Here is a 26,730-nt window from a genome sequence, read left to right on the forward strand (position 1 = left end):
TATCAAACCTTGACAAGTTGGCAACATTGTTTGATCGAGGGTGTGAAAATAAACTTTTTTCTGCTAAGATTTTGTTAGTTTGGGCTGGGCTTGAATCGGTTAGAATCGGGTAGATATAGTTAGCTGCTAGTGGGCGATGGAAATATGGGTGGCTAATTGCGCCCTTACTATTACTATCATTATCATATATAGGGCCTCTTAATGAGCTCGAAAGAAGGTCATGGTGCCTGCATGATTTACCTCTTTGCAATCTCTAATCGTGTGGAGGCAATATGTGCCCACTTTTCTCTGGGAATCCATCCTTTCATGAAGGATAATTACTTCTCCGCTCAGGATTGGAAAAAACTTCCTCCTATATATATATATTATGCTTTATATGTATGTGTGCTCGAGAAAACCATGATCATTTTATGAAAATCAATCAAAACCTTGAGCTAATGACTCAAGAAAAGAGCATGAGTAGAGAATATTATTAGTTTTGAATTCTGTTGCGTGTTTTAATTAATTGTTTTATGCATTAATATATAAACTACAAGATGGGTTTGAATCCATATATGATTAATTAAGAACACAAAAAAGGAGAAAAGGGCTTACTGCTGATGCGATCTAATACAATCACAAAAGCCATGATAAGGTGTGTGTCGAAACCAGGCTGTACCACCAAGCTGAACACATCATCGCTCAGTAAAATGGTAGTGTTGCTCACTCTCTTCCTAGATATCCTTGCCACTACTTCTCCGGTACAAGTCTTGACGATCTTGCAATCTCTCGACCGGAATGATCCCTGAATCTTGAAATCTGGCATGTTTTGATCATGACGACGACCACCTAATCGTGTTCCCATGAAGATCTCTGCTACATGTTTGCGGCCTGCAGCGTGGAAATCTGAAAGCACTGACGGGCTCCTCATTGAGAACACTTTGGACGTCCTTTCACACCCGTCTTGATCTCCTCGGTATGCATTCCACTGGTATTGCATGCTTAGCATCTGATAACATCAACAACATCGAATCAGGCCATGACACGAGGAGTTGACATAGCAAAAATAAAGCCTTGATGAACTAGTTGATACACATTATACGTACGTACCTTGGGTTTCAAGGAAAGTAAGGCATTGCCAACCCCGTCCATGAGGACAAGACCATAACCATTCTTCCTGGAATAATTGTCAACCCTGAAGACTAATGTCCCATGTGGGTCGAAAACAGTGAATCCATCGGTACCCTGGAAGCTCATGCTGGATCTCTTCCATACGGTGAGCATTACAGATGGATCAGCTGGTAACTGATCACTACGTTTATCATCATCATCATGAAGTGGCCGCGTCCTGCTGCCTAATTTGTGATTCTTAAACAACAAATGGCCATGGCATCTGCTCTGATCAGAAGGATGAATCCTGGACATGGTGTGATTGATCTGTTTCAAATTAATTTATTAAATAGACGGACTATATATGTTTTTGATACAATTAAGGATATATAGCAGATCGAAGGTGAAGGGTGATGAATGCAATGCAAATATGAAGTTATTGTGCAAAATGGGGAATTGTCCTTTGTTTTATACTGAAACTTAGGATTATGATGATGGGCAACAGCAAGTACGGAGGTGGAAACAAAGACCCTTGTCTCGGATGAATGTCTAGCTCAGTGGCTTACACAACCACTTTCTCCGTAGGGTCCCTCTCTTTATGTATAAAATATGCTACTGTATGTGCCGCCGTAGCTGACATAGTTTTCTTTTTATCTTTTTTTTCTCTCGTCTCTTTATTCAGTAATTCTTATTTATTAACTACCACAGAGTATGCATAGTAGAGTTGTAAAAAGACTAAAAGGTATGCCTTTTTTTAATTTGTTTTTTAGATTTAAGTTTTAAAATTAGCATTCAACAGAAATTACTTTCCTTTTAAGTTTTTTAACTATATATATTGATGGGAAAAAAGAAAAAAAAAATTTCTAATTAACTAAAATACCATTTAATTAAATTCTAGTTAGGAGATGTACTGTCTATTTTAATTAATTTGAATCATATATATCATATAGCATATGCGCAACTAGGTACGTATCTCTATGCATATTACTAATTAATTAATTAATATTATGCGAGAAAGGCCTTGCATGAGCTCCATTGCATAATCATGAACTGAGATAAAAGAGTTTGCTTGTCGACAATATTGATCTCTTTCTCTTGTTAAAACAGGAGCAAAATTAATTTCTCTTAAATATGACTGAAGTGTCTGCCTTCCTGCCTGTGTAGTTCCCGGTCCTTTGAACTAGCAAGTGCTTGGAGATGGACATGCACAATGATGTTGTTTCGGGGTCGGGACACCGTGAGGCGCATTTTGGTCGAGCATTTAGCCGGAATAATCATCTCCCTTTTCCCCATGGCATCATCATAAAAACACTAATACTATCTTTTTTTAATCCTCATTTATCGATCGTGCATGGCCCTAGCTAAAACCATAATGGTTTTCCACCCTTTATAATTAATTAATTAATTAATAATAATTAAGCTGGCTCCAAGTCCAGGCATAATACAGCCCGTGACGACCCCTTTGTCGTGATAATGAAAATCTCGGTTCTCTCGTCACAAAATATGTGAATATCTATTATATTATAGCTACCAACTTGTAAATCCCAATTCATTAGAGTTCTAAAATTAAGAACTAGGAATTAATTAGATTGCTACTTTACCCTATACGTAACCCGCGTGCTTTAGTTGGAACCAATGGGTTCCTTTGTTTTCTTGCCGTCTGTCCTGTTTCATAAAATTCTTCTCACAGGATTTCGACAGTACTGGTTTCCATGGTATTATCATACCCACATGAAAACCAAATTCGAATAAGAACAAGGAGAAGGAGGGTAGAGATTGGAATGATAGATATGTGCTCGTCAATTGAAGGGCGGTTTAATCGAACATTAACAATTTGAATACTTGTGTTAGTGATTGTAAAGTAAGGGTTTAACACTTAATTAATCATGCAACTTGGTAAAGTGCCCCATGTTTTGAGTCACGAAAGCACTAAGTGATTGTGGGATCACATTCTCTCCATCCATCTAATTAATTAATTAATTAATGCCATTTCTTAATTAATTAGGATAAATTTAAGTAACAGAAAGATTCAGATCTAATTGTATTTAATTGGGGACTGACATCTCTTAGGACAGGAATATATGTTTCTCAAAGTATATATATATATACAAGTCTGTGGTAAGAGTTTGATACGTATAACTAACGAAGAACAAGATGCAAATATTAAGAAATTTAGTAGTTGGCTATAGGCTAGCTTGCATCAAATTTTAACCCAAACTTGGAGCGCCTACTTAATTTTATGTATATTCCTGACTCCTGAGCAGTTTCCGAAGTTTCCACCAGTACAAATACAATTGAATTGCACAGCAGATTAAAGCTGTGTTGGCGTCATCTAGTTGAAAAAAGGAAGATCAAATTGAGTTCCATCTCGTGTTCCGATTCAAAACTCTTCAGGAAAGGGAAGCAGCATTTATTGTTGAAAATATTGATTTCATGATTAAAATGGCTAGAGAGATCATTCATGGAAAGTAGAAAAGATGATGATTAGTATCATTAAAGTTTTATTTAAGATGTGTTTAAATCCTATTGGGAATTTTAAACGCTTGTGAACAATGGGAGGATTAACTATGGCCCAACTTTACCCATATATATATCCACTACTTCTAAATTTTTTTTAAAAAAAATAATATACAAAAAGAGAAACTTCATTTAACAATAAAATAAATTTAAATAAGTAGAATCAATTTAAAAAGAATTGTCTATATAATAGGTCAAGATTTATATCTCTAATCACCAGACACATTATAAAGTATTGATCGAAACCTTAATAAATTATAAAATGTACCCAGTGATCCAAAGCACGAGTATGAATTACATCTTTGTGTTCAGACACATCACGCATCTCATTGCTAAAATTGGATCAAGAAAGGGTGTTTCAACTCTTAAGAAGCACAATTGACCTAGTTAACTCAAAATATTAATCTTTATATTGAGTCTCGGGTGTTCGTATATCCCAAATCAACATCGTCATAGGTGCCCCTAGAGGCACAAAATAAAATAGATATACTCAACAGACATATCCTAACATCAAATAATCCACCTGCCTTTCATACAATTGATATAAAGCATTAAATGCTCACATGTTTTCATGTCATAGTTAGTCCTAAAAAATATATTTAGGGTATGTTCATATTTAGTAGATGATCCATATGATATTATCTCTTTCATTCAACCATGAATCACCAACTATTCAGGGTTGTTATCTCAAATGATTGCTACTAAAATAGGTATGAAATATTTTCCCCACTCTACTTTTATTTCCATGCAAGTTGGGTGGTTCATGGTAATATAAAAGTTTATTTAGATAAGACAAGTTATAATTCTAGAATATTTATTAGTGCATATTTTTCTTTTTCTTGAGTTTTTGATTTTACATCTCTTTTAAATTTTATTAACTCATATATTACATAACTTATTAGGTTTTATTATTTATGTTAACTTAAGTATTAAATGGTCTTTTAAACTCAATATGAGATTTTTTTTTTCATATACACGTTTACAAGTCCAATATTCTAGCTATTTCCAATCTATTTACTCATTCATCAACCATAAAAAATTTAAATCTTATGAGTTTTTTTCTCAAAACCTCATCACTATACACACCAAATTAATTACTATGTATTTGAATGACATTTATAATTCAATATCTTAGTTGAAATTAGATTTTATAATTATAGTTAACTGAAAGAAATCAAACCAAACCAAGATATAAATAAATAAACAAATAAATTGATTTTTCTATCTCTAGATGGATTGTTCAATCAAAAAAACCTTAAAAAAACATATAACTTTAGAGAATTACAAAAATTATACCCTTCGCTTTTTTATATAAGGACATTTTGCTGTATTGATCACATTCAAAGATTTCTATTTGAACATTTGTTCTTTGTATTTATAATTAATTTTAAAAAAGAATGTGAAAAATAGACATGTACACAAATGTAAAAGCACATTCTTGTTAATCTGAAAACGAACTTGGTGAACCATGTACATGAGTTTGTATGTTTTTTAATTAGGTCTGTGTTCAAGTTTTGCAATGCTAAATTTCTGCTTGGGTGCGATTGGTTCATAATTCAAATAATATATCATATTTGAAGAGACCTTGCAAGAGTTTGAGTAAGAATTAAAATTAATAGAGGTTGAATAATCAAATTACAATGTGATCAACAAAGAATCGATATTTCATGAGGATCAAATTCGTATCATCGATCGAAAGTGAAGTTACCATTATATATACCAAGTCACGAATGCCATGAGAAGTGAATTAATGGCTTCAAGATGAACATAGCCAGCTTTTACATCACATGATGCAAGCAAGCAAGCAGGGGAGGAGAGCCACAGCCTCTTTTCCATCACTTGAAATCACTAGATCTCTTGATTTCTTGTCTCTCTGCCAGAAAGAATTAACAGGCAACACTACGTACGTACCAATGTCCTCCCGGCCCCTACCTAATTCTTAATTAATGGCCTCACGCAGCACGAGAATTAAGGCTCGCCGATTGGCGCAATGGGGACCTAAAACGATGATGGCTAGCTTGAGCCTCTTGGATAAAAATTTTTTATGCATGTGACCTAGCTGCTAAGGCAGCTCTTGTTGGATTAATATGTACAGGTAATCAAGGGGTCTTGCCTAAATGATCGTAAGTTATATTAGTTAATTTACTTGATAGATTATTACAGACTTAATTATTAGGTGGTATGTGCTTGTTAGTTAATCACAATATCATCCTTGCTAAAATCCCATTAACTTTCCAGGAAACCAATTAAGTAAAAAGAAATTGACAAGTCGTCCTCAAAACAAAGAATGTTTATATATATATATATATAGTGGGCCATGCACGCCGGTCTCAGCAAGGAATTGCCGTCCTGGTGAGGTTCGCGCGCATCTCATAATAATATTTTTGGCATAAGATGAGAAAGAGCAGGTGTCCATCCGATGATCTCATCATCTCAGCATCTTAAGAGATCGACACATTATGAATTTGCTTTTCATAAGTTCTATATAACCTCTCTTTTTCCTCTGACTTTTGCCAAACGTGGGGAGGGATGGATGGGGCTAGGATAAGCAGTAGTACGTCCGTGGTTTTCAAGTAAGCAACCTTGAGTAAGTGCTTTTCCAGACATATCATGACTTCTCTAAAAATTAATTCGTAAAACAACTTTACATAGGTATGCATGCGCATGCATGATTCACCACCACCACTGATTCACTAAAATTGATCAGTTCGAATATCGTTTCTAATGGATAAGAGTATAAATTAACGATAAATTGAACAATTCGAATATCGTTCACCACCACCATTTAATTAAAACCTCATAATTATTGATTTCAACTCCATGGCAATTTCAAACACCATGCATGTTGGTACGTATTCGATTTTAATCTTATTTGGCTGGTTTAATTCCGTGTTGAATTTTAATGGATAGCTAGAGAGTTTTGAGAATGGATACTCTTAGACTAGTCTTTGAATACTACTTAATTTTTGGTGGGATAAAATACTTACCTTCCTATCAATTTATTTCATAGAACAAATTAATCAGTGATAATATAATCTAATATGCTTATGAATATAAGTTTTTGAATGTTTGGATACACGATTACTTAAGTATTTTTTTTATCTATAGTTCATGAAGTTGATTTTTTTATTTTTTATTTTTGTGAGTGACCATTTCCATTTATTGTTATATATCTTATGATAAGCTACGTACTATAAGAGTAAAAGAATAAGTCTACATATCTTCAGCAATAGCTCCCCGTATACTTAGGATAATTGCTTCCTTAATCTCAGGACATTTGTTTCCTTCTCTGTGTATAATTCTTCTTTCCTATTCTGATTGTAACTCTCATTGTAGTCACTATATCAAGCATTGTTGTAGTACAAGTAAATCATCTTTTCATAAAACCCTACATGGTATCAGAGCCGCCACACTCCCACGAGCATTCATCATCTATTTTCATGGCAGAAACTTAAGAAAACACAGCCACAGCCACTATTGTGACCAACCCTGCTATCACAACACCAAATTCATTGATTGCCATCAATGCTGCAGCACAATTGACCCTCAAACTCACGCCAATAAACTACCTAACATGGCATGCTCAGTTCAATGCCCTTCTCATTGGCTATGATTTTCTGCGATATGTAGATGGCTCTTATCAGGAACCACCCAAACGTTTGCATGATGCACCTAATCCTGCTCACATGTTTTGGGTTCGCCAAGATCAGTTATTGATGCACTCAATCATCGCTTCTGTTTCAGAACAAATCATGCCACTCATTGCATCTGCAACAACCTCCCATATGGCATGAGAGAAACTGAACACTCTCTATACAAACCGTTCAAGATCACGTGTAATGAGTCTCAAGGAACGACTCACTCCTACCACCCGTGGCTCCAGCTCTGTGGGTGAATTTCTTAATACTATGCGAAGCATATCTGATGAACTATCAATCATTGGTGAGCCTCCCAGTGATATTGATTTAGTAGTTCGTGTTCTCAATGGTCTTGGTCCTGCGTTCAAAGAAATTGTTGCAGCCATTCGTGCACGTGACAACCCCATTAGCTTTGAAGATCTTCACGATAAACTTGTTGAATATGAAAACTTTCTCAAACGTGAAGAGGTGCGTTCTGTATCTCCTCCAATCACAGCTCATGTCACTCAACGATCTGGCCAATCCAACACCTCCACTCCTAGGCACTATCACAACAACAAAGTCTCTTCCAATAGTCGTGGATATCAATCATTCTCTAACTCCAATCATGGCTACCAAGGTGCATATCAGCCTCCACGAAAACGTCCAGGCCAAAGGTACAAAGGATTCTGTCAACTATGTGATCAACAAGGACACAATGTCAAACGTTATCCTCGAGTTCGCCATATTACCTCTAGAACTCCTACTACCAATTACACCATTATTGCCTCTTCGAAGTCACCAAACTAGCTTTTTAATTCTGCAGCGTCCCATCATGTCACCGATGATCTCACCAATCTCTCACTCACCTCGGCTTATGAAGGTTCGAATGCTATTGTTATAGGTGACGGCACAGGTTTGAAAATTACTCATGCTGGTCATGCAACTCTCCCAACTCCATCCAAAAATTTTGCCTTATCTAATGTTCTGTGTGTTCCTTCCATCAGAAAAAATTTACTTTCAGTTTCCTAATTTTACAAATCTAATAACACCTCAATTGAATTCTTTCCTGCTCATTTTTTAGTGAAGGATCTACGCACGGGGGCGACTCTCATTCGAGGCCGGAATAAAAATGATGTGTATGTGTGGCCTGAATCGTTATCTCCTCTGACATCATTCCATGCTTTTGTTGGTATTAAAGCCCCACTGATAGACTGGCATCGACAGCTTGGCCACCCCTCCTCTCGTATCCTGCATCACTTTATTACCTCCTGCACTCTTTCCCTATCTACATCCTCTAGTAATATTATTTGTGACTCATGTCTCTGTCATAAAAGCCAACGACTTCTTTTTTATATATCCTCTCTTAAAAGTCATGGTCCATTAGATTTAATTTACAATGATGTTTGGGGCCCAACTCCAATTACTTCCACTAAAGGTTATTGGTTTTATGTCATTTTTGTTGATCATTTTATAAAATATATTTGGTTCTACCCTCTTTATCATAAATCTAATGTTTCTCTCATTTTTCCCAAATTCAAAGTCACAGGCATTAATCAATTGTTTCCGTATACTCCGATAATGGAGGTGAGTACATCAAACTTAAAGACTATTTTGCTACTCAAGGCATTAATCATCTCACTACTCCTCCCCACACTCTTCAACATAATGGGACTGTTGAACGTCGTCATAGGCACATTGTGGATACAGGTCTCATAATGCTTCATCAAGCCTCCCTCCCTCTTTCTTTCTAAACCCATACCTTTCAAGCTACTACATTTCTCATTAATCGTTTACCCACTCCTGTTCTTCAGCTTAAATCACAATTTGAATCCCTTTTTAGAAATTTGCCAAATTATCTCAAGCTTCGTATCTTTGGGTGTTTGTGTTACCCATGGCTACAACCATATGCCAAACACAAACTTGACCCTCGCTTGTGTCCTTGTGTCTTTCTTGGATATTCCCTCACTCAAAGTGCCTACAAGTGTTTTGATCCTACTACTCAAAGATTATTTATCTCCCGTCATGTCTGTTTTATTGAAACTGCATTCCTATTTGTTGCCTCCTCTCATGCATGTCCATCCTCCCCTTCTCTGCCCACCTAGGCATTATCATTTGACATTCCTTCCCCGCCTCTAGTTCCTCCCTCTTTCTCCACTCCTTCTCTCCTCTAGTCGGCCATGCCAGTCTCCTCCCCTGCAGCACTCTCATCTCGTCAACAGCAGGCCACCGTGCACCCATGTCAGCTTTCACCCCCTGTGCTGATCCCTCTTCAAATCCTGCATACCTGTCATTGCCATCACCATCACCATCCCCCACCCCAACACCTCCACCACCCCTTATAACACATCACCCCATGATCACTCGTTCCAAAAACCATATCTTCAAACCCCGCCAACTCAACCTTACCACCAAACACCCCTTACCTATTACTTTTGAACCATCATGTGTGTCTCAAGCCCTTCAACATCCAGAATGGAGAGCTGCCATGTCAACTGAGTTTACTGCTCTAACCAGTAATGGCATCTGGGAACTGGTCCCCCCTTCTCCGCATCAAAATCTGGTAGGTTTTAAGTGGGTCTTTTGACTTAAAAGAAAACCAGACGTCTTCATTGATAGGTACAAAGCTCGCCTTGTAGCTAAAGGCTTTCATCAACGTCCTGGTCTCGATTACACTGAGATGTTCAGCCTTGTTGTCAAGCCTACTACCATCTGTATTGTTCTTTGTCTAGCTCTTCATCATGGTTGGCCTATTACACAACTTGACGTTAACAATGCCTTCCTTCAAGGTTCTCTTTCCGAAGAAGTCTACATGGCTCAACCCCGGGGCTTCATTGATGATCAGCTGCCACACCATGTTTGTCGCCTCCGCAAGGCAATCTATGGCCTTAAACAAGCTCCCAGAGCCTGGTATAATGAGTTGGCCACGTTTCTCCTCTCACAGAGCTTTGTCAACTCTTAAGTCGATACATCTCTGTTCATCTACAATCATGGTGGAATACTTGCTTACTTCTTGGTCTATGTTGATGACCTTCTTATCACTGGCAACAATGACAGGTTCTTGTCTTCCTTTATTACTGCATTGTCCTCTCGGTTTTCTGTCAAAGATATGGGTTCTCTTCATTACTTTCTTGGGGTTGAAGTATTGCCTACCTCCACTAGCCTCATCCTATCCCAACACAAATATATATATATATATATATATATATATATATATATATATATATATATATGATCTACTTGTCCGCACCAACATGGCTGGTGCAAAGGAGGCAACCACACCACTTTCCACAACTACCATCTTACTATATTTGACGGTTCTGCCTTCATGGATGCTAGTGAATTTCGCAGTGTTGTTGGGTCTCTCCAGTATCTCTCTCTCACTCGTCCAGACATAGCTTTCACAGTGAATAAGCTCTCTCAATTCATGCATAAACCTACTCAGCTTCATTGGCAAGTAGTCAAGCGTCTGTTACGCTACCTCAAGGGCACCATTCATCATGGCCTCTCCCTCACCCACAGCACCTCTACTACATTATTTGCTTTCTCTGACTCTAATTGGGCAGGCAATCCTGATGATCGCACATCCACCACTGCCTAGATTTTGTTTTTGGAAGGTAATGTTGTCTCTTGGGCTTCTCGCAAGCAGCGTTCTGTTGCACGCTCTTCTACAGAAGCCGAATATCAGGCAGTTGTTGCTGCTACTGCTGAGTTAGCTTGGGTTTAGCAGCTCTTACGTGAACTGCATAACTCTCCTCCTGCTCTACCAACTGTTTACTGTGACAATGTGGGAGCAACTTACCTTTGTGCCAATCCTGTCTTCCACTCTCGCATGAAACATATAGCTATTGACTTCCACTTTGTGCGTGATCATGTCAGCCAAGGTCTACTTCGGGTCTCTCATGTTTCTACTACATATCAGCTAGCCGATGCTCTCACTAAGCCTCTCTCTCGCCAATGGTTTACTCTTCTTCGGTCCAAGATTGGTGTCTCTGATAGAGGCACCATCTTGCGGGGGCGTATAAGAGTAAAAGAATAAGTCTGCATATCTTCAGCAATAACTCCCCGTATACTTAGGATAATTGCTCCCTTAATCTCAGGACAGTTGTTTCCTTCTCTGTGTATAATTCTTCTTTTATATTCTGATTATAACTCTCATTGTAATCATTATATTAAGCATTGTTGTAATACAAGTAAATTATCTTTTCATAAAACCCTACACGTACCAACATAATAATACTTAGTAATGCAAATTTGAATCTCTTTCTTTCTGTCTGATGATAGGGTTAATTAGCAATGAAACTTCAATATATAGAAGACGACAAACAAAATGACAAGAAATCGTTGCATTTACATTAGGGTTTTGTTTATCCTCCTTGTACTGTAGTGGGACTTGGTACGAAAATGATCGAAAGCAACCCCCCACTATGTATATGCATGTGAATTGTTTTCCAACGTACGTACGAATCAGAGCACTTGGATGTTGCAGGTGCGGCAAAATGAGGACCAACCATTTTTATTTTTATTTTCATTTTTATTTTTATTTTCCTCTCTCTCTCTCTCTCTCTCTCTCTCTCGCATTAGTCTCCCTGTTACCATCAACACATCTTCATCCTAATATCACAGCACGCAACCCCTTTTTCCTTAAAAATTAATTAACCCAGGAATTGTATTTGGGACCATTAATTAATTACAGGAAAATTACAATAATTTAAATAATTATATACTATTTTTATTGTGGTCCAGTATGATTGTTTTCTTCCCAATATCTCTTACAGATTCTGTATTTCTTATTAACCACAACAAAACAAATACTATTATTCTCTTAACTATGAAATCCAATATATATATATATATATATATATATCAATGCATGAAACCAATTAAGAACATGAAGATTTGTACAGACCAAAAAGATTCTGAATTCATTTCAAGCAAGGGATGACTAGTGTATACTTAAAGGAAGCCATGGAGTAAATTAATAAGGTTTTGATGTATAATAAATATTAATTAATTGAAGATGGTTAAATTTATATATATGGCAAAGCAGTAGTAGCTAGACAGTAGCGCAAGAGGTACAATTACAGGTCTTAGGTACAAAAGCACAAACCCCATAAGGCTTGTTAGGAAGTCGGCAATCGATTCCGAAGCAGCAAGACATGGTGGCACAGGTGGTGGTTGCTGCCCCAGCACAGCACTTGCATAGCAAACACAGCTGGAAAGGTGCTAGCCTTCTTCTCCACAAATCATGATCATCTCCCTTTCTTCCAATTACCCTGTACTCAGCTGCCTCCATAGGCCGGAATTCTCCTGCGGTAGAACTTAACGATGTGTTTACTGGAGAAGCCTCAACTGCAAATATATTAGTTACTTTGAAAGATTAACCAACTCCATGTCTATACATAGAGAGTCAAGCTGAAGATTGAAAACCTTGCTCAGAAACCAACTTACCAGCTGGACCAATGATCAACAAAAGGATTGCTAATACTAATACTGCTAGTTTCGTGGAATAATTCATCTCAATAATATATGTCGGCTGACTGGCCAGAGAGGAGGCATGCAAAAGCTGCTCATGTACATACATGTAATAGACGTCGGAGAGGAGAGTTGAATTGAGGAATCAAATTTTGTGTGGTGCAGAGCTGTGGAGAAGAGTTATAATAGTGGGTCAATGAAGTGGGTTTTCTTTCTCTTTCTTTCTTTCTTGTGATATTATACGGTATCATGCACAGCCAATGATGGAGACAAGGGGTTTAGCCATTAAGTAGTTTTGGAAACTTTATCATTCGATAGATGTAAAGTTGCTGGCACGGGCCATTTCTGAGAATCATCTAGCCTCCTCACAGAAAGCTTTCAACTCAACACTGACAGTGATGCCTGGCCCCAGATATGAAACCATCCAAGGAGGGGCTAGCTAGAGACTAGAGAGTTGTGATAGGCACAATATTTTCAAATTAATCAGGCCCTTTGGGGGGCCATTTAAAACTATGCAAATGCATGAACGGAATAATGCCTTGACTGTGAGGCTAATTAATTCATATTATCAGTCCGCCTACCAGCTCAAGTGAGAATGCTCATTGGTTCTCCTCAGCATCCGTTAACTGTTGACGCATCCAAATCCAAACAATCCGAGAGGGAAAATCATGAAATTATTAATCAAGTTACAGTTTGGTATGAAGGGACTCTTAATTAAATGTGCATGAACTCGAGGATATTTCCTCTAACATGCCTTCCTCAACACACAGGTAAAACATAACGCAAAGCTAGATATCTCCTAAATAAGAAAAACTGCTTTCATTTGGCAATTCTCATTGCTGAGCAAACTTTGCTAGAAAATTGATACGAGCAAGTTAGCGAGCAGCAACTAACAGCTGGCTGGGGGTCAAGATGATAGAATGTACACCAAGTACAAACAGCAGCAAATTCACTCACGACTTAACAATCAGAAGTTGTCATTTAGAAAGATGGACGGGGACGGAAAGGCACACCAAATACATAGAAGGTGATATCGCTCATCTGACCCTGCACGCTGCAGGGCCACCAGGAGAACAATTTGGATTAGGAGAACGACAACTAGAACCAGGAACAACATTGTTGGTGAATCTCCGCATCCGGTAATCAGGGACCCCGCTCATTGCAAAAGCACTGGCACTACCTGTTAGGGTTGGGGTCAGTGACGATGATGAAACTCCATTGGCGCCATCATTGCTACATTGTAGAGGTTCCAAAGTTTCAACTACATCACTCATCAGGGGCCTTGCCTTTGGATTCTGGCTCAGACAGTAGTATGCCAGGCTGCAGGCTTTCTGTGCTGCCCTTACAGAGTACTGATTCTCCAGTCTTGGGTCAATTATTTGCAGCAACTTTCTCTTGTCATTCAATTTTGGACGGGCCCAATCCACCAAGCTCTGCTCCTTGCTGGGTCTGGTCTTGTCAACTGACTTCCTTCCTGTCAACAGTTCCAGAAGAACTACTCCAAAACTGTATACGTCGCTTCTTGCAGTCAGGTGGCCTGCATGCCATATAAACTTTTTAAGAAAAGCAAGCGCCGATACATGCTTTTACACAAAGGCAATTTGGCACCCCAGCAGTGTCCATGAAATTAGGTACATGCATGCACAGCAATCATTGATTATCATACCAAAAACCATAAACAACAAATTTAAAATGTGGATCGTGTGAAAAGTGACTTCAAAATCAAAAAATGGCAGAGAAAGGAGGTGGTTGTCAGTAAGCAAGTTACTTCAGCAGAAGATTGGGAATTACAACTGCTCCAAAGATTCCACACTTCATTGATTCTGGGAAAGAACTGTGGTTGCCTATGTTGAGCATTTTCCCCTTGAAATCAATAACAAAAGAATATGACATGTTCACTCTAGCTTCTGTCGATATAAATAATTTACTCTGGCTGTCGACCTGCCAGATTCTCTCGTCCATTCAATACAGGTTTGAACACGTGGTCATACAGGTTTCCTTTTATATTGTTTATTATTACAAGACTAACATTGCAAGTACTTGGATCATTTTTGCATCATTGAATAGGGATTTTGAATGCTCGTAAATAATTTCGCATTGCCAGGCATATATTAGCATCATCAAACTTCAAGCATTTTAAATTGTCAGATGTTTGATATGCCACCCTTATTTTTCCATTTCTTTTATTCAGCTGAAATGAAAATCTACATCATAACCTTATGAGATCCAAGTGAGAAACCACATATTTCTCAATGATGCTTACATCAGATTACCCAACATTGCCACCCAATTCCTTAATTAACTAGTCGTTGCCAGGCAACCCTTAGAACTGATTTTTCTCCATACATACAGAAACACTGCTTGATCAATTCCTAGTTTAAGCTTTCTCTGAATAAATGTATTTAAACCCAACCAGCGTTTTTAAAAAATTCAATTTTTTTTTGGCTAAAAATTAGTTTTTTTTTTGTTTTCAGATCGTTTTGATGTGCTGTTTCAAAAATGATTTTAAAAAAATAAAAAAACATCATTTTGATGCATTTCTAAGTAAAAAGCACTTTGAACCGCAACTACAATTCCAAACAAGTTATAACCTTACCAAACCTTAGAATAAATAACGCTGAACCTCAAGAATTTTAGAGATTGTAGAGGTTCGTACCAGTCATTACATATTCAGGAGCAGCATAACCATAAGTACCCATCACTCGAGTTGATACATGAGTCTCATCGCCTTGGGGTCCAGCTTTTGCAAGACCAAAATCAGAGAGCTTGGCTGTATAATCCTGTGAATGCATTGGTAACGAGTATTAGCACAGGTAACAAGGAGGGACCGTCCTGTATCAAGAAAACCAAACAAGAAATCTCAGATAAATGACATATAAGAAACCTCACTTACAGAGTCCAGTAATATATTGGAAGTTTTGAAGTCCCGGTATATAACTGGCCTTTCTGCATTGTGAAGAAAAGCAAGCCCTTTAGCAGCTCCAAGAGCAATCATCATTCTTGTGGCCCAAGATAATGGAACTGTTGCTTCTGGATTCCCCGGAAAAGTTCATAGCAACTCAAGTTAACAAAACATTGAGGTTACAGATTCTAATGCTAAGCAAGGTCGTGTATATGATCTCACTAGAACTAACAAGTACAATCCATTTGGCACTAATAATCACAATAAATCATTATAAAATTGCTAAATTAAAGATTATACAAAATGATAGATCATCTATGTAGTTTCATCAATCACAGTATAGTACAATCTATTCATCCTTACGGTATATAATTTTTGAAGAGTCTTGTATCTTATCCCAAAGGAGAAACACCACCCAAGGAATTGAAAATCTAAACCGATATAATTTCTGAAACAATTTACATCACCTTCCCTAAACAAATCAAAACACAAGAAAGTTTTATAACACATCAGATTCAGAACTCTTCAATGAGAGAACCTCCCATACAACAATAAATCTAGTTAATGAACCTAATTGGAAAGCTAAGGATGTAGCAGCATATCCTCAAAGTAGTAAATTTATGTTTGACGCCATTTCAAATAACTGTTGTCAATCGATGAATAGAACAAACAACTCATGTATTTCACAGACAACCACGGGACCGATGCTTATCATTCTTGAATTGGAACACATCAAAGGTGCCAGAACTATGAGTAAATTTTTCATTACAAAAGCAGCCATGATCTCGAATGCAGGTGCTATGGCAGCAGAAATTATGCTTGCAATTAATTTCTGTAAAACATCAAAAGAAAGAAGAGAAGGCAAAGAAAGCATCTTTTAGCAGAAAAAAAATAATCGTTGATGATCGCAGCAAAAGTCAATCATACCATATTGTCATTTACAGCAGTAGCAATACCCTTTTTAGTCAAGACGGAGCAATAAGTAGCATTAAAGACAGTAATTGGTAACAAGAAACACAATAATTGAAGAGGAACAAAAGGCAAAAAAATGCATACTTCGAAATAGATGATTCTCAAGGCTTCCTCGGAACATAAACTCATAAACAAGCAACCTGTGATCATCCTCGCAACAATACCCAATCAACTTCACCAAATTAGGATGCCTTAGCTGCCCCAGAAAGTTCACTTCCGTCTAGTAAACACAACAAAAAAAAGAAACAAGCACTGTTCAATAAGCAGGAAAGACATGAAAGTGAGATGAAGTAAAAAGAGGTTGGGTTGGGCAAGGTCAATGCACATTAAGCAGAGACATACAAGCCATTCACGGTGGCCTTGAAGACCCTCTCTATTTAGAACCTTGACAGCAACTGGAATAGATTTGAGGCCAACCCTGACATTCTCATCAATGTAGCCTTTATAAACCGTTCCAAACCCTCCTTCCCCAAGAATGTAATCAGAGCGAAAGCTCTTGGTAATAGTCTCGAGTTCATACAAAGTGAAGGCTATAACATGGGTATAAAGAAGGGCATTCTTTCTTGAGTCTTCAAAGTTGCGTGGAGTTGAAGTAGGATCACTCAGATCTGAAATTGACCTAGTATGCTTCTTGTCTGACTGGCCGTTTTTAATTGATGTTGATGATGACAGTATGTGAAGCTGTTGTTGAACTGCACGCCCACCAAATTTCACACTCGTATAAATAATAAAGATTCAAACTTTCTTTTTATAAGAGAATAAAGATTCAAACTATAAAAGATTTCGATGGAAAATCTCCAAAATTTCGAGCTTTATTAACGAAACCTTAAATACCCAGAAAGCAAAATGTAGAATACTAAAGAGAGAAATGGGGGAAGGGATAGATCTGGGGCTGAAACTAAAACGGGAAATTTAATAACCTTGAGCAGTGGAGACAACAGCAGATTCTTCTCTAGTGCCGCAGTTGCCCATCTTGATTACCTGTACTAGAAATGTTGTGACAGTGACTTTGAAGACTTATTAGTAGAAGGGGTATGGCAGGAGCAGAAGCAGCAGCAGATACTGGTAGAATGGCTGTCCTGATAATGCAGCGGCTTACTTGTTTCATTCTTGGCTACTTTTTTTTTCCCCCACAGCCTTCCTTGACACTTTTTTTTTCTCTCTCTCCCTCTCTCTCTCACACTGTTACCAGTGTTTTTATTATATAAAAAAAGGAAAATTTGAAATATCGAAGCAACCCATGATTTATAGCAGTAGTTGTTAATTAATAATTAAGATTACATTACAATATTACATGCTGAGACTGGGCAATACTCTATACCCTCCTACTAACACAGGTTACTAAAATAAGGAGTAAAACTTGTTAGAAAAAGAAATAGCTATCCCAAGAAAAGGGAAAAAGGATTGTCTCTCTCTTTTTGTATGGATGATAGATATCAGACAGTGGGTGGAGAGAGGATCTGTGAATCTTCTCCGGCCCCTATTTGCGATTGCGAAGGTGTGTAGGACCACTCAGTCAGTGAGAGTCAGTTAGACACGAACCCTCCTCCTATTGATGCTTCTTCTTTCAACTACACTTCGCTTTCATAACTACTTTTCTACTATTATTACTCCAAATTACCTCAAGGGCTTTGCTTGCTTTGTCTAAAAACGGCTTTGGTCCTTTTCATAGCAAAGCTTATCTTCTTTGTAACCGCAACCATTTATAAGACTAGTAGATGTGTGCTGCGCTTTGGGGCCGCGTATTTTTTTCTTACAAATATATTTTAGTGCCGTTTAAGAAGAAACAAAAATATGTGATCATTGTTGTTCACAACGCTTAGTCAAATAAAATATTTTTATTTTAATTAGATAATAAAACAAGATAGATAACAATGGTAACAAATTTATCAAATAAAAAAATAATCAAAATAACTGGAAAAAAAACTTTTTTTTTCAAAACGAGAAAAACAATAATGCTAAATTCACAAATAATTAAACATGGAAGAATGAAATTGGACAAAAATATTCAGCCTAAATCAACTCAAGTTATAATGACAAACATGTGTACCTTGTGGTAAAAATCGAGCAAATCTGGATTAACCTGTCAAAATACAGTCCACATCATGATATTAGGATAACCCGATAAAAAAAACACAAAGCCCATATCTTTAAAAAACAGTATCAAATGATGAAATAAGAAAAAAAATATCAACCTACGTTCAAACTCATGACTCGGGTTATTAGACCGGAAGCATCCTATTTGAAAAAACCATGAAGCTCAATCCTTTAAATAATCAAATGTTGAAGAATGAAATTAAAAAAAAAAATTCATCACTAAAGGATGAAGCCAAAAAAATAATTAAATGTAAAAAAATACCGAAGTAAAACAATTAGCAAATAAAGAATAAGGACCAAATATGATATAAAAATAAAATAAGGTTAAATGATGAAGGTAAATTTAATTAAGAAAATGATAGAAAAACAAAACAAAATAAATAGCAATCAAAAGAATATGGATCAAATCTAAGAGTAAAAAATTAAAAGATGATGAAATTAAAAAATAATAATTTTATAACTCATTTAAAATAAAATAAAATAAAAATAGTAATAAAGAGAAAAGGGATCAAAATTGAAGGAAAAAATATATTGAAAGGCTGGTTTGAATTTTTGAAATACCAAGCGCAGAAACCGAGGTGGAGAGAAAAAGAAAAGGAAAAGTTCATCAATGCCAAACCAAATATGATAATGACACATGTGCCGTCGTGGGAGGGAGGAGGTGTCAAGACAAATTTAACCAAATTAAGGAAGCTCATCATTTATCGTCGGAAGCCTTTATGCATCGCTAGAAGGCAACGGGTCATCTAACATATTGATGCTTGCTTTACATCCACTCGTCACTTTTTTTATTAATAATTATATTTATTAAAAGACTAAATTGTTCCCAAGTCAATATAAATATAACAACAAGTCTACTTTGAAAAGACAAAATAGCTTCTACATGACAATCTTTTTTTTTATTTTGAATGCTTTTTGCATCATTTAACTATTCTAACCATGATGAAAAGAAAAAAATACCCCTAGATGACAATTCATTGTTTTTAAACTTTTAAAGGCTTTTTAGTAATCTAATTGTGTTTAAAAAAGCAAAAAGTTAAAGTTTTTTCTGGTTAATTACATAATGGCTAATAGCCCATTGAAAAAGACTAGATTTATGTGTTATTTATCCATTCTTACTTTTTTATGCCAATGTTGGTGACTGGAGATGACTCTCTTCAATTATTCCTAGGATGGGAGGGAGTAGGTCTTGCTTCATATTTGTTAATTCATTTCTAGTTTACACGACTTCAGGCAGATAAAGCAGCTATAAAAGCTATGCTTGTCAATCGAATAGGTGATTTTGGATTAGCTCCTTGGATTTCGGGTCATTTTACTCTCTTTCAAACAGTAGACTTTTCAACCATTTTTACTTGTGCTAGTGCCCCTAGAAATTCTTGGATTTCTTGCAATATGAGATTGAATGCCATAACTCTTATTTGTATTTTACTTCTTATTGGTGCTGTTGGGAAATCTGCACAGATAGGATTGCATACTTAGTCACCCGATGCTGTGGAGGGTCCCACTCCAGTATCCGCTTCGATTCATGCAGCTGCTATGGTAACGGCTGGTGTTTTCATGATAGCAAAGTGCTCCCCTTTATTTGAATACTCACCTACGGCTTTGATTGTTATTACTTTTGCAAGAGCTATGACATCATTCCTTGCGGCAACCACTGGAATATTACAGAACGATCTAAAGAGGGCCATAGTTTATTCAACTTACAGTCAATTAGGCTATATGATCTTTTCTTGCGGCATCTCTAACTATTCGGTTAGCGTCTTTCACTTAATGAATCACATGTTTTTCAAAGCATTACTATTCCTGAGTGCAGGTTTGGAACACCAAAGCCATTGATTTTTTGTTTGGAAGAATAAAACGATAATTACATTGTAACAATGAATAGGTAAATTGAGTTTATGTACACAATAAATTTACCAAGTGTTTTAGCTTTTCTGTTATTTTAATTTCATTTCCTAGTTATGTTAGTTACTTTGTAAGGATTAAAAAATGGCTCTCCATTCCTAGAGTTTCCATCTGATGAAGTCTCAAAAATTCAAATAGTTTAGGATCAAGGCTCCTAGGTTGGATAGTTGGTTAATCAATTGGTCCTAACAATTTCATCTATTCTTCATAGCCAAAGTGATTGGTAGCTTGTACTTGGTGTTTGGTAAGGCAAACTGGCTTGTGGCTAATACCTGCAAAAGATCTCCTTTGGTGGAGGTGGGGATTATCTTTTTAAAGAAAAAAAATATAATAATATTCTAGAGAGATACTCTAAAAATATATATATATATATACACACACACGATAGAGAATGAAGATTATGAACCTTTTTTTGAAGGTCTCATGATATATTTATAGTCAATGAGTTTTGTCTTTTTGTGGAGAAAATGTGCTAGAGTGTAACTTTATCTTTGTGATATTTTGAATTGTATTATGAGTTGTATTCCATTCATTTTATCCAACTAAAAGATAGATACATGACAGACCATGATAGATTTAAGCCCTCTTGGGGCTTGGCTTGACACATTATCGAGCGCAATCGGAGTTGGGTCTATCTAGCACCAAGCCCAGCATGCCTCCACTGGAACATGTTTAGTGTTGGCTCGTGCCAGCCCAACACACCTAAAAAATTAGGAAAAATTATACTTGTATTTTTTTTTATTTGTGATTTATTAGTAAAGATATACTAATAAAATTTTGGTTCATTAGTAGCCCTTTATTTTTTGTGATATAATATACAAGGATTTTAATTAATCCCCTAATTCGGGTAGAGTGGTGAGTTTTGCTCGGATAAAAAGGGTTAAGCTTGGAAATATGCATCTGGACTGGAAAAAATTCTTTCAGACATAAAAGACCAAAAATTTATACTTAGAAAAATTCTAAGAGATTGAGGGTTCCATGCCCATCATCTATATAAATTCTTAAGTGGCCATGTGGAACCCAATAGGGGTGAACCTATACTTGGAAATTTCTAAGTGATTATAGGTTATTTAGAGAGTGAGAGCCTGTAGCTTTCCCAGCATTGTCATGAGCTTAAAAACCCTCTACTAAAAAATGGTCATCATGATCTTTTTTTTTTTTTGCGAGGCATGAAAGCCCCTTACTGAAGAGTGGTGATTAAATGATATTTTTATTTGTACTAGAAAAACCAAGTTCATCCCTCGAAAATTGATGCATATAACACTGAGAAGATTACATCCATCACTTGAAGAGTGGTACATAATTCTAAGAGATCGAGGGTTTCATGCCCATCATTTATATAAATTCTTAAATGGCCATGTGGAACCCAATAAGGGTGAGCCTATACTTAGAAATTTCTAAGTGATTATAGGTTATTTGGAGAGTGAAAGCCTGTAGCTTTCCCAGCATTGTCATGAGCTTAAAAACCCTATACTAAAAAATAGTCATCATGATCTTCTTCTTTTTGCGAGGCATGAGAACCCCTTTATTGAAGAGCGGTGATTAAATGATGTTTTTATTTTTACTAGGAAAACCAAGTTCATCCCTTGAAGATTGGTGTATATAGCACTGAGAAGATTACGTCTATTACTTGGAGAGTAGTACATAATACACTGGTGAGATCACGCTCATCCCTCGAAAAGTGGTGCATATAACACTAGAAAGATTATGTTTATCCCTTGAAGAATGATACATAGCACTAGGGAGACTATATTCATCCTTTGAAAGTGGTGCATATAGCATTAGGAAGACTACATCCATTCTTTTTCTAAGAGAATTGCACATTCCTGGGATAAGTGTTGAGGAGCCTTTAGCCATCACTTGAAGAAAATAAAAAAGTTATTTTGAATAAGTCATTCATATTCAAGAAAGTTATATTTTTATCAAGGATTATACATCATGAGGTGATCTGAGTGATAAGTATGAAGGAGGTTCTTAAAAGGAAACATGTCTTGGAGGTGACGCGAAGATGTTTGCTTAGAATACCTTGATTACTTCACTTGAAAGGTCAGTTACACTGGTTTTCCTTGTAAAAATAAAGAGGTTCATGTCGTAGCAAACTGGCCTCTTCAACTCATATGTGATTTTTCATTAATTGCTTCATTTTGAACAAGCTTCTATCTGGTAAGGCATAAAGTTTTATATAGAAGACATGTTCCCTTACTCCTTTTATCAAGGCTTTTAAGGCCATTGACTCAATCAATTCTTCCACTTTGAATATCTCCTCATTGAATCTCCTTAAATATACCTGTGTATACTCTCCCTCTTATTAGGCAACACTAAAAAACTTTGTGGAGTTTTTTTTACGGGTATATTGGTGCTAAAACGTGCCATTAGCTTGGCTCATAAGTCATTAAATCCTTCAATAGAGTTTGGTTTCAAGTTGTTGTACCAAACATGCATAGATCCTCTAAAGGTTGCAGGGAGTTTCTTACACATTTAGTCACGGTATTGGATGATCAAATCCAAGCTACTATGTATATTTTGTACATACTTTCTTGGGTTGACCAAGCCATCATAGTTGTCCAAACTCGTTTTCATGGAAATATAGTATTTAGGGAGTCGAGTGCTTAATATGTGTTTAAACAAAGAATAAACTCTTCACTGACAGGGGCTATAGACATTCTCATGGGTATGCTTATGCATAGACTATTTTTTAGTTTTTTGTTTGTTGGGTTATTGGAAGCCTAGAAAGTTTGGCATAGAATGACAATTACAATGATCGATGTTCGTCCTATAGTAACTAGAAAAGTACATGCAGAGTATTTACTCTGTGCATGGGTGTGACAATGATCCCTTGAGAGACTTCCACGAATATCATTCTTACTGGTCTCCCCTGGATAGTGTAATCGTTTTACGAGCTTATTGTGCAGTAGTGGTCATGACGCTAAGATATTGTGTGTTGTTAAGGGTGTTAAGACTTGTTAAAGGTGACAAAATTTGATTTTGCCCCCAAGTTGCTAACACGCTATGAGTGAGGAGTTGCACATGATTGATAAGTGTTGAAGCTCTTGTTGGGTAAGAGTGTTTGCGGCAACAAGTTAGGCTGCGTCCAAACCCATGAGGGAATTGGTTGTGCGCCATGAAATGCCCTGGAAATGCTAAAAGCAAGTTTTATAAAGAAACCGATGGTTTTTTTATTAGTCTTCTCATAGACAACACCACTCCTAAAAATCAAAATAGTCTAGGAACAAGGCTCTAGGGTTAGATAGTTAGTTAATCAATTGGTTCTAGCAATCTCATCCATTCTCCCTAACCAAGGTGATTAATAACTTGTATTTGGTGCTTGGTAGACCCAGTTGACTTATGACTATGGGACTCTCTGATGTTTAAATAAGTATCTTTTTAGATAAAGAAAATACAATAATATTATAGAGAGATGCTCTATATATATATATATATATATATATATATATATATATATATATATACAGTGAAGAATAAAAATTGTGAACATTTGTTCTGAAGGTCTTATGGTGTATTTATAGGTCATGCATTTTGTTTTTTTGTGGAGAAAAGAGAGCTAAAGTATAACTTTTTATCTTTGTGATATTTTGAGTTACATTGTTAGCTATATTCTACTCAATTTATTAAACTAAAAGATAAAAACATGATAAGCTATGATAGATTTAATCTCATTTAGGGTTGGGTCTATTTAACACCAGACCAAGCATGTCTTTATTAAGATATGTTTGGTGGTGCTGCGTGTCAGCCTAACAAACCTAAAAATTAAAAAAAAATTATGCTATTATATTTTTAATATAATATTTATTAATAAATATATATAAAAATATACTGATAAACTTGACTAATGATCATATTTGTTGGATTAAAAATGATGGACAAAGTCTAGAATAGGAGGAGTAACAAATTTCACGAGGAGTGCATAAAACGACATAAGGACCATGCCAATGGGCTTTGGTAATACAAAAGCAAAACGATTGGAAAATGGAATTTGTTTGACCAGATGCCTTGATTTATGTATCGCCTGTTGACACTTGGAATTTGAAATCCTGCACTTGACAGTAAAGAAGGCGAAGCAGCATGGACAAAACACATGTGGCAGGTGATACTTGTAATTTTTTTAAAAGTCGCAATTAGAAAGAAATATTTTAAACAATTGGTTAAAACGAGATCCTATAAATTCAAAAAATAAAAAATAAAAAAGAAAAAAAATAAAATTTAAGATTTCAAAGCTACACGCACCAAAACTCCAAAACTCCGATAATAACAATTCAATACTATCAGAGAGATTTTTATAACTCCTTCGGCCTCATTTGAAATTAAATACAAATTAAAAATGTATTTGAAAGTTTGGTAATGATTTAAAATAATAATTTTTTATTTTTTTAAAAAAATATTTTTGATGTAAACATATGATGTGAAAATTATAAAAAAATTATGAATTTAAAGTAAAAAGGTAAAAAAATTAAATTCATTGAAACATATTTTTTCTTAAAAGCAATTCAATATGTTTTATTTTCCTGGAATCTAGTGTACTAAATCACGCAATACAGAAGAAAATCCCAGCCCAGCCCAAAGATTTGGAGGGAGTAAAATCCTTGTCCTCTCATTTTATCCGCCCTCAGCTCTCTCATCTGATCCAATCCTTCCTTCCTTGAAAACCTTGAGAGACAAAGAGACAAGTCCAGCCAAACAGTGGTAGTAGAAGAAGTGGCATTATCAATGGCAGTGGCGGTGGCGGTGGCGGTGGACGCTTCTCCTAGCACTAGCGGTCATAGATGGAACATGGCTTCTCTCAGGTCTTCCCTTCCTTCTCCTCCTTATTCTTCTTCTTCAACGAGTGCCGCAGCCACTATTCGACTCCCATCATCATCTGGTCGCCAATGCTTCCACAAAAGCATCAGCTTCTCTTCGCCTCGCCGCCAACAACGGCAACAACCAGTCCTTACTCGTTCTTTCACCGTTCTTAACCCTCTTCTCTCCCTTGGTTTCTCCGGTAATTTCTCTACTATTCTTTCAATTACCTATTTGTAATGCTACTACTACCTGTTTGATTACAATTTAGGATTTAGGGAAATTTTGTTGCCATAAGGTTATGCCGTTTCAGATTACCATTCTGACTGTTGTGTGTTCTACTTACAGACAATGTCACCTGTGGGCATGTCTTCCCTGACGTTGATAATGGTTCTCGCTTTTTTGCCATGAGGCATGGCAAGCGGGTTCCCAAGCTCAATCGCCCACCAGACCAGCGTCGAGCACTTCTCAGAGGCCTCACCACCCAGCTCCTTAAGCATGGTCGCATCAAGACCACCAGAGCACGTGCCAGTGCCATGAGGAAGCATGTTGACAAGATGATCACTTTGGCTAAGGATGGTTCTCTCCACAAAAGGAGACAGGCTCTCGGCTTCATCTATGAAAAGCAGATTGTCCATGCCTTATTTGCTGAGGTCCCCGACAGATACGGGGAACGAAATGGTGGATATACCAGAATTATTAGAACTTTACCGAGACGAGGGGATAACGCGCCCATGGCCTATATTGAACTTGTCTAGGTGTTTTCTTTTACTCAGCTTATTCTTGCATTCTATTTTGATATTACTGTTTGCTGAACCATATGCTTGTATTCATATTTACCATTTTTGAGATAGAGCTGTGTGCAATGAAAATGGTGCATTATGATTTAGCTGTTTACTTAATTTGGGACATGTTCTATAGGTATTGAGTCGATGTTGCTGACTTATTTTAGCTTAAACTTGCATTTTGCCTTTTGGATATGTTATACTGATTGGTCTGAATACTACCGCAGCAACATGTTCAAAAGAACCTATCATGACTCAAATCCATATATTCTCAAATTGCAGGATGTATACGTTACACGTTTCTATCCCTTTTTTTCTCTTCCTTGAGTGGAGACAATGTCTTGTGCTTTGGATGACGGTCCTGTCTCTTGATCCTTTGGTTTCCTTACTATATGTGTAATGATAGTATCAATCCATACACAAGAACCTGGTCTGGTTTTGAGATGAATTTTTTAGAAAGTAGCATGTTAAAAGCATGGACAGTTTGATCTTCACCCTTATTAAATTATTAATAGACTTCAAGATGAAAACAAACTAGGAAAAGTAAGAAATCAATGTCATAAACCTAACTTTG

At 36.5% G+C, this 26,730-nt stretch overlaps 4 protein-coding genes and 1 pseudogene across 5 annotated transcripts; 2 read left to right on the top strand and 3 right to left on the bottom strand.

Moving 5' to 3' along the window:
• Positions 1-442: 442 nt before the first annotated feature.
• Positions 443-1,642, bottom strand: LOC133677711 (protein LURP-one-related 5-like). The gene is made up of 2 exons (XM_062099840.1): positions 1,090-1,642; positions 443-988 (listed from the first exon to the last, which is right to left on the bottom strand). Exons 1-2 carry the CDS (start codon positions 1,402-1,404, stop codon positions 563-565), a joined length of 741 nt encoding a protein of 246 aa, XP_061955824.1. The 5' UTR covers positions 1,405-1,642; the 3' UTR covers positions 443-562.
• A 10,555-nt stretch (positions 1,643-12,197) lies between these two features.
• LOC133677256 (uncharacterized) lies at positions 12,198-12,961 on the bottom strand. 2 transcript variants are annotated; one of them, XM_062099171.1, is made up of 2 exons: positions 12,675-12,961; positions 12,198-12,560 (listed from the first exon to the last, which is right to left on the bottom strand). In XM_062099171.1, exons 1-2 carry the CDS (start codon positions 12,805-12,807, stop codon positions 12,280-12,282), a joined length of 414 nt encoding a protein of 137 aa, XP_061955155.1. In that variant the 5' UTR covers positions 12,808-12,961; the 3' UTR covers positions 12,198-12,279. The 2 variants fall into 2 exon arrangements, with proteins under 2 accessions (XP_061955155.1, XP_061955154.1); XM_062099170.1 differs by having other exon boundaries at positions 12,198-12,575.
• Positions 12,962-13,493: 532 nt separating this feature from the next.
• LOC133677255 (probable serine/threonine-protein kinase PBL8) lies at positions 13,494-18,042 on the bottom strand. Its single transcript, XM_062099169.1, has 6 exons — positions 17,554-18,042; positions 16,915-17,264; positions 16,657-16,792; positions 15,592-15,728; positions 15,355-15,478; positions 13,494-14,235 (listed from the first exon to the last, which is right to left on the bottom strand). Exons 1-6 carry the CDS (start codon positions 17,678-17,680, stop codon positions 13,736-13,738), a joined length of 1,374 nt encoding a protein of 457 aa, XP_061955153.1. The 5' UTR covers positions 17,681-18,042; the 3' UTR covers positions 13,494-13,735.
• A 1,690-nt stretch (positions 18,043-19,732) lies between these two features.
• LOC133677491 (NADH-ubiquinone oxidoreductase chain 5-like) lies at positions 19,733-20,505 on the top strand (annotated as a pseudogene).
• A 4,681-nt stretch (positions 20,506-25,186) lies between these two features.
• On the top strand, positions 25,187-26,260 carry LOC133676861 (large ribosomal subunit protein bL17c-like). Its single transcript, XM_062098640.1, has 2 exons — positions 25,187-25,573; positions 25,720-26,260. Exons 1-2 carry the CDS (start codon positions 25,300-25,302, stop codon positions 26,127-26,129), a joined length of 684 nt encoding a protein of 227 aa, XP_061954624.1. The 5' UTR covers positions 25,187-25,299; the 3' UTR covers positions 26,130-26,260.
• The last annotated feature ends 470 nt before the right edge of the window (positions 26,261-26,730 follow it).

The sequence above is a fragment of the Populus nigra genome, chromosome 17 (genome assembly GCF_951802175.1).
Source record: "Populus nigra chromosome 17, ddPopNigr1.1, whole genome shotgun sequence".
In the NCBI taxonomy this organism is placed as follows: Eukaryota; Viridiplantae; Streptophyta; class Magnoliopsida; order Malpighiales; family Salicaceae; genus Populus; species Populus nigra.

What these genes read in the sequence shown, in the direction of transcription:
- LOC133677711 (XM_062099840.1), bottom strand. Translation starts at nt 1,404, where the DNA reads ATGTCCAGGATTCATCCTTCTGATCAGAGCAGATGCCATGGCCATTTG. An exon ending in TACTTTCCTTGAAACCCAAG is followed by an intron (nt 989 to 1,089) that starts GTACGTACGTAT and finishes TGATGTTATCAG; the next exon opens with ATGCTAAGCATGCAATACCA.
- LOC133677256 (XM_062099170.1), bottom strand. Translation starts at nt 12,807, where the DNA reads ATGTATGTACATGAGCAGCTTTTGCATGCCTCCTCTCTGGCCAGTCAG. An exon ending in GTTGATCATTGGTCCAGCTG is followed by an intron (nt 12,576 to 12,674) that starts GTAAGTTGGTTT and finishes ATATATTTGCAG; the next exon opens with TTGAGGCTTCTCCAGTAAAC.
- LOC133677255 (XM_062099169.1), bottom strand. Translation starts at nt 17,680, where the DNA reads ATGAAACAAGTAAGCCGCTGCATTATCAGGACAGCCATTCTACCAGTA. An exon ending in AAGGCCACCGTGAATGGCTT is followed by an intron (nt 16,793 to 16,914) that starts GTATGTCTCTGC and finishes TGTGTTTACTAG; the next exon opens with ACGGAAGTGAACTTTCTGGG. An exon ending in TCCTGAATATGTAATGACTG is followed by an intron (nt 14,236 to 15,354) that starts GTACGAACCTCT and finishes TATGGCATGCAG; the next exon opens with GCCACCTGACTGCAAGAAGC.
- LOC133676861 (XM_062098640.1), top strand. Translation starts at nt 25,300, where the DNA reads ATGGCAGTGGCGGTGGCGGTGGCGGTGGACGCTTCTCCTAGCACTAGC. An exon ending in TCTCTCCCTTGGTTTCTCCG is followed by an intron (nt 25,574 to 25,719) that starts GTAATTTCTCTA and finishes TTCTACTTACAG; the next exon opens with ACAATGTCACCTGTGGGCAT.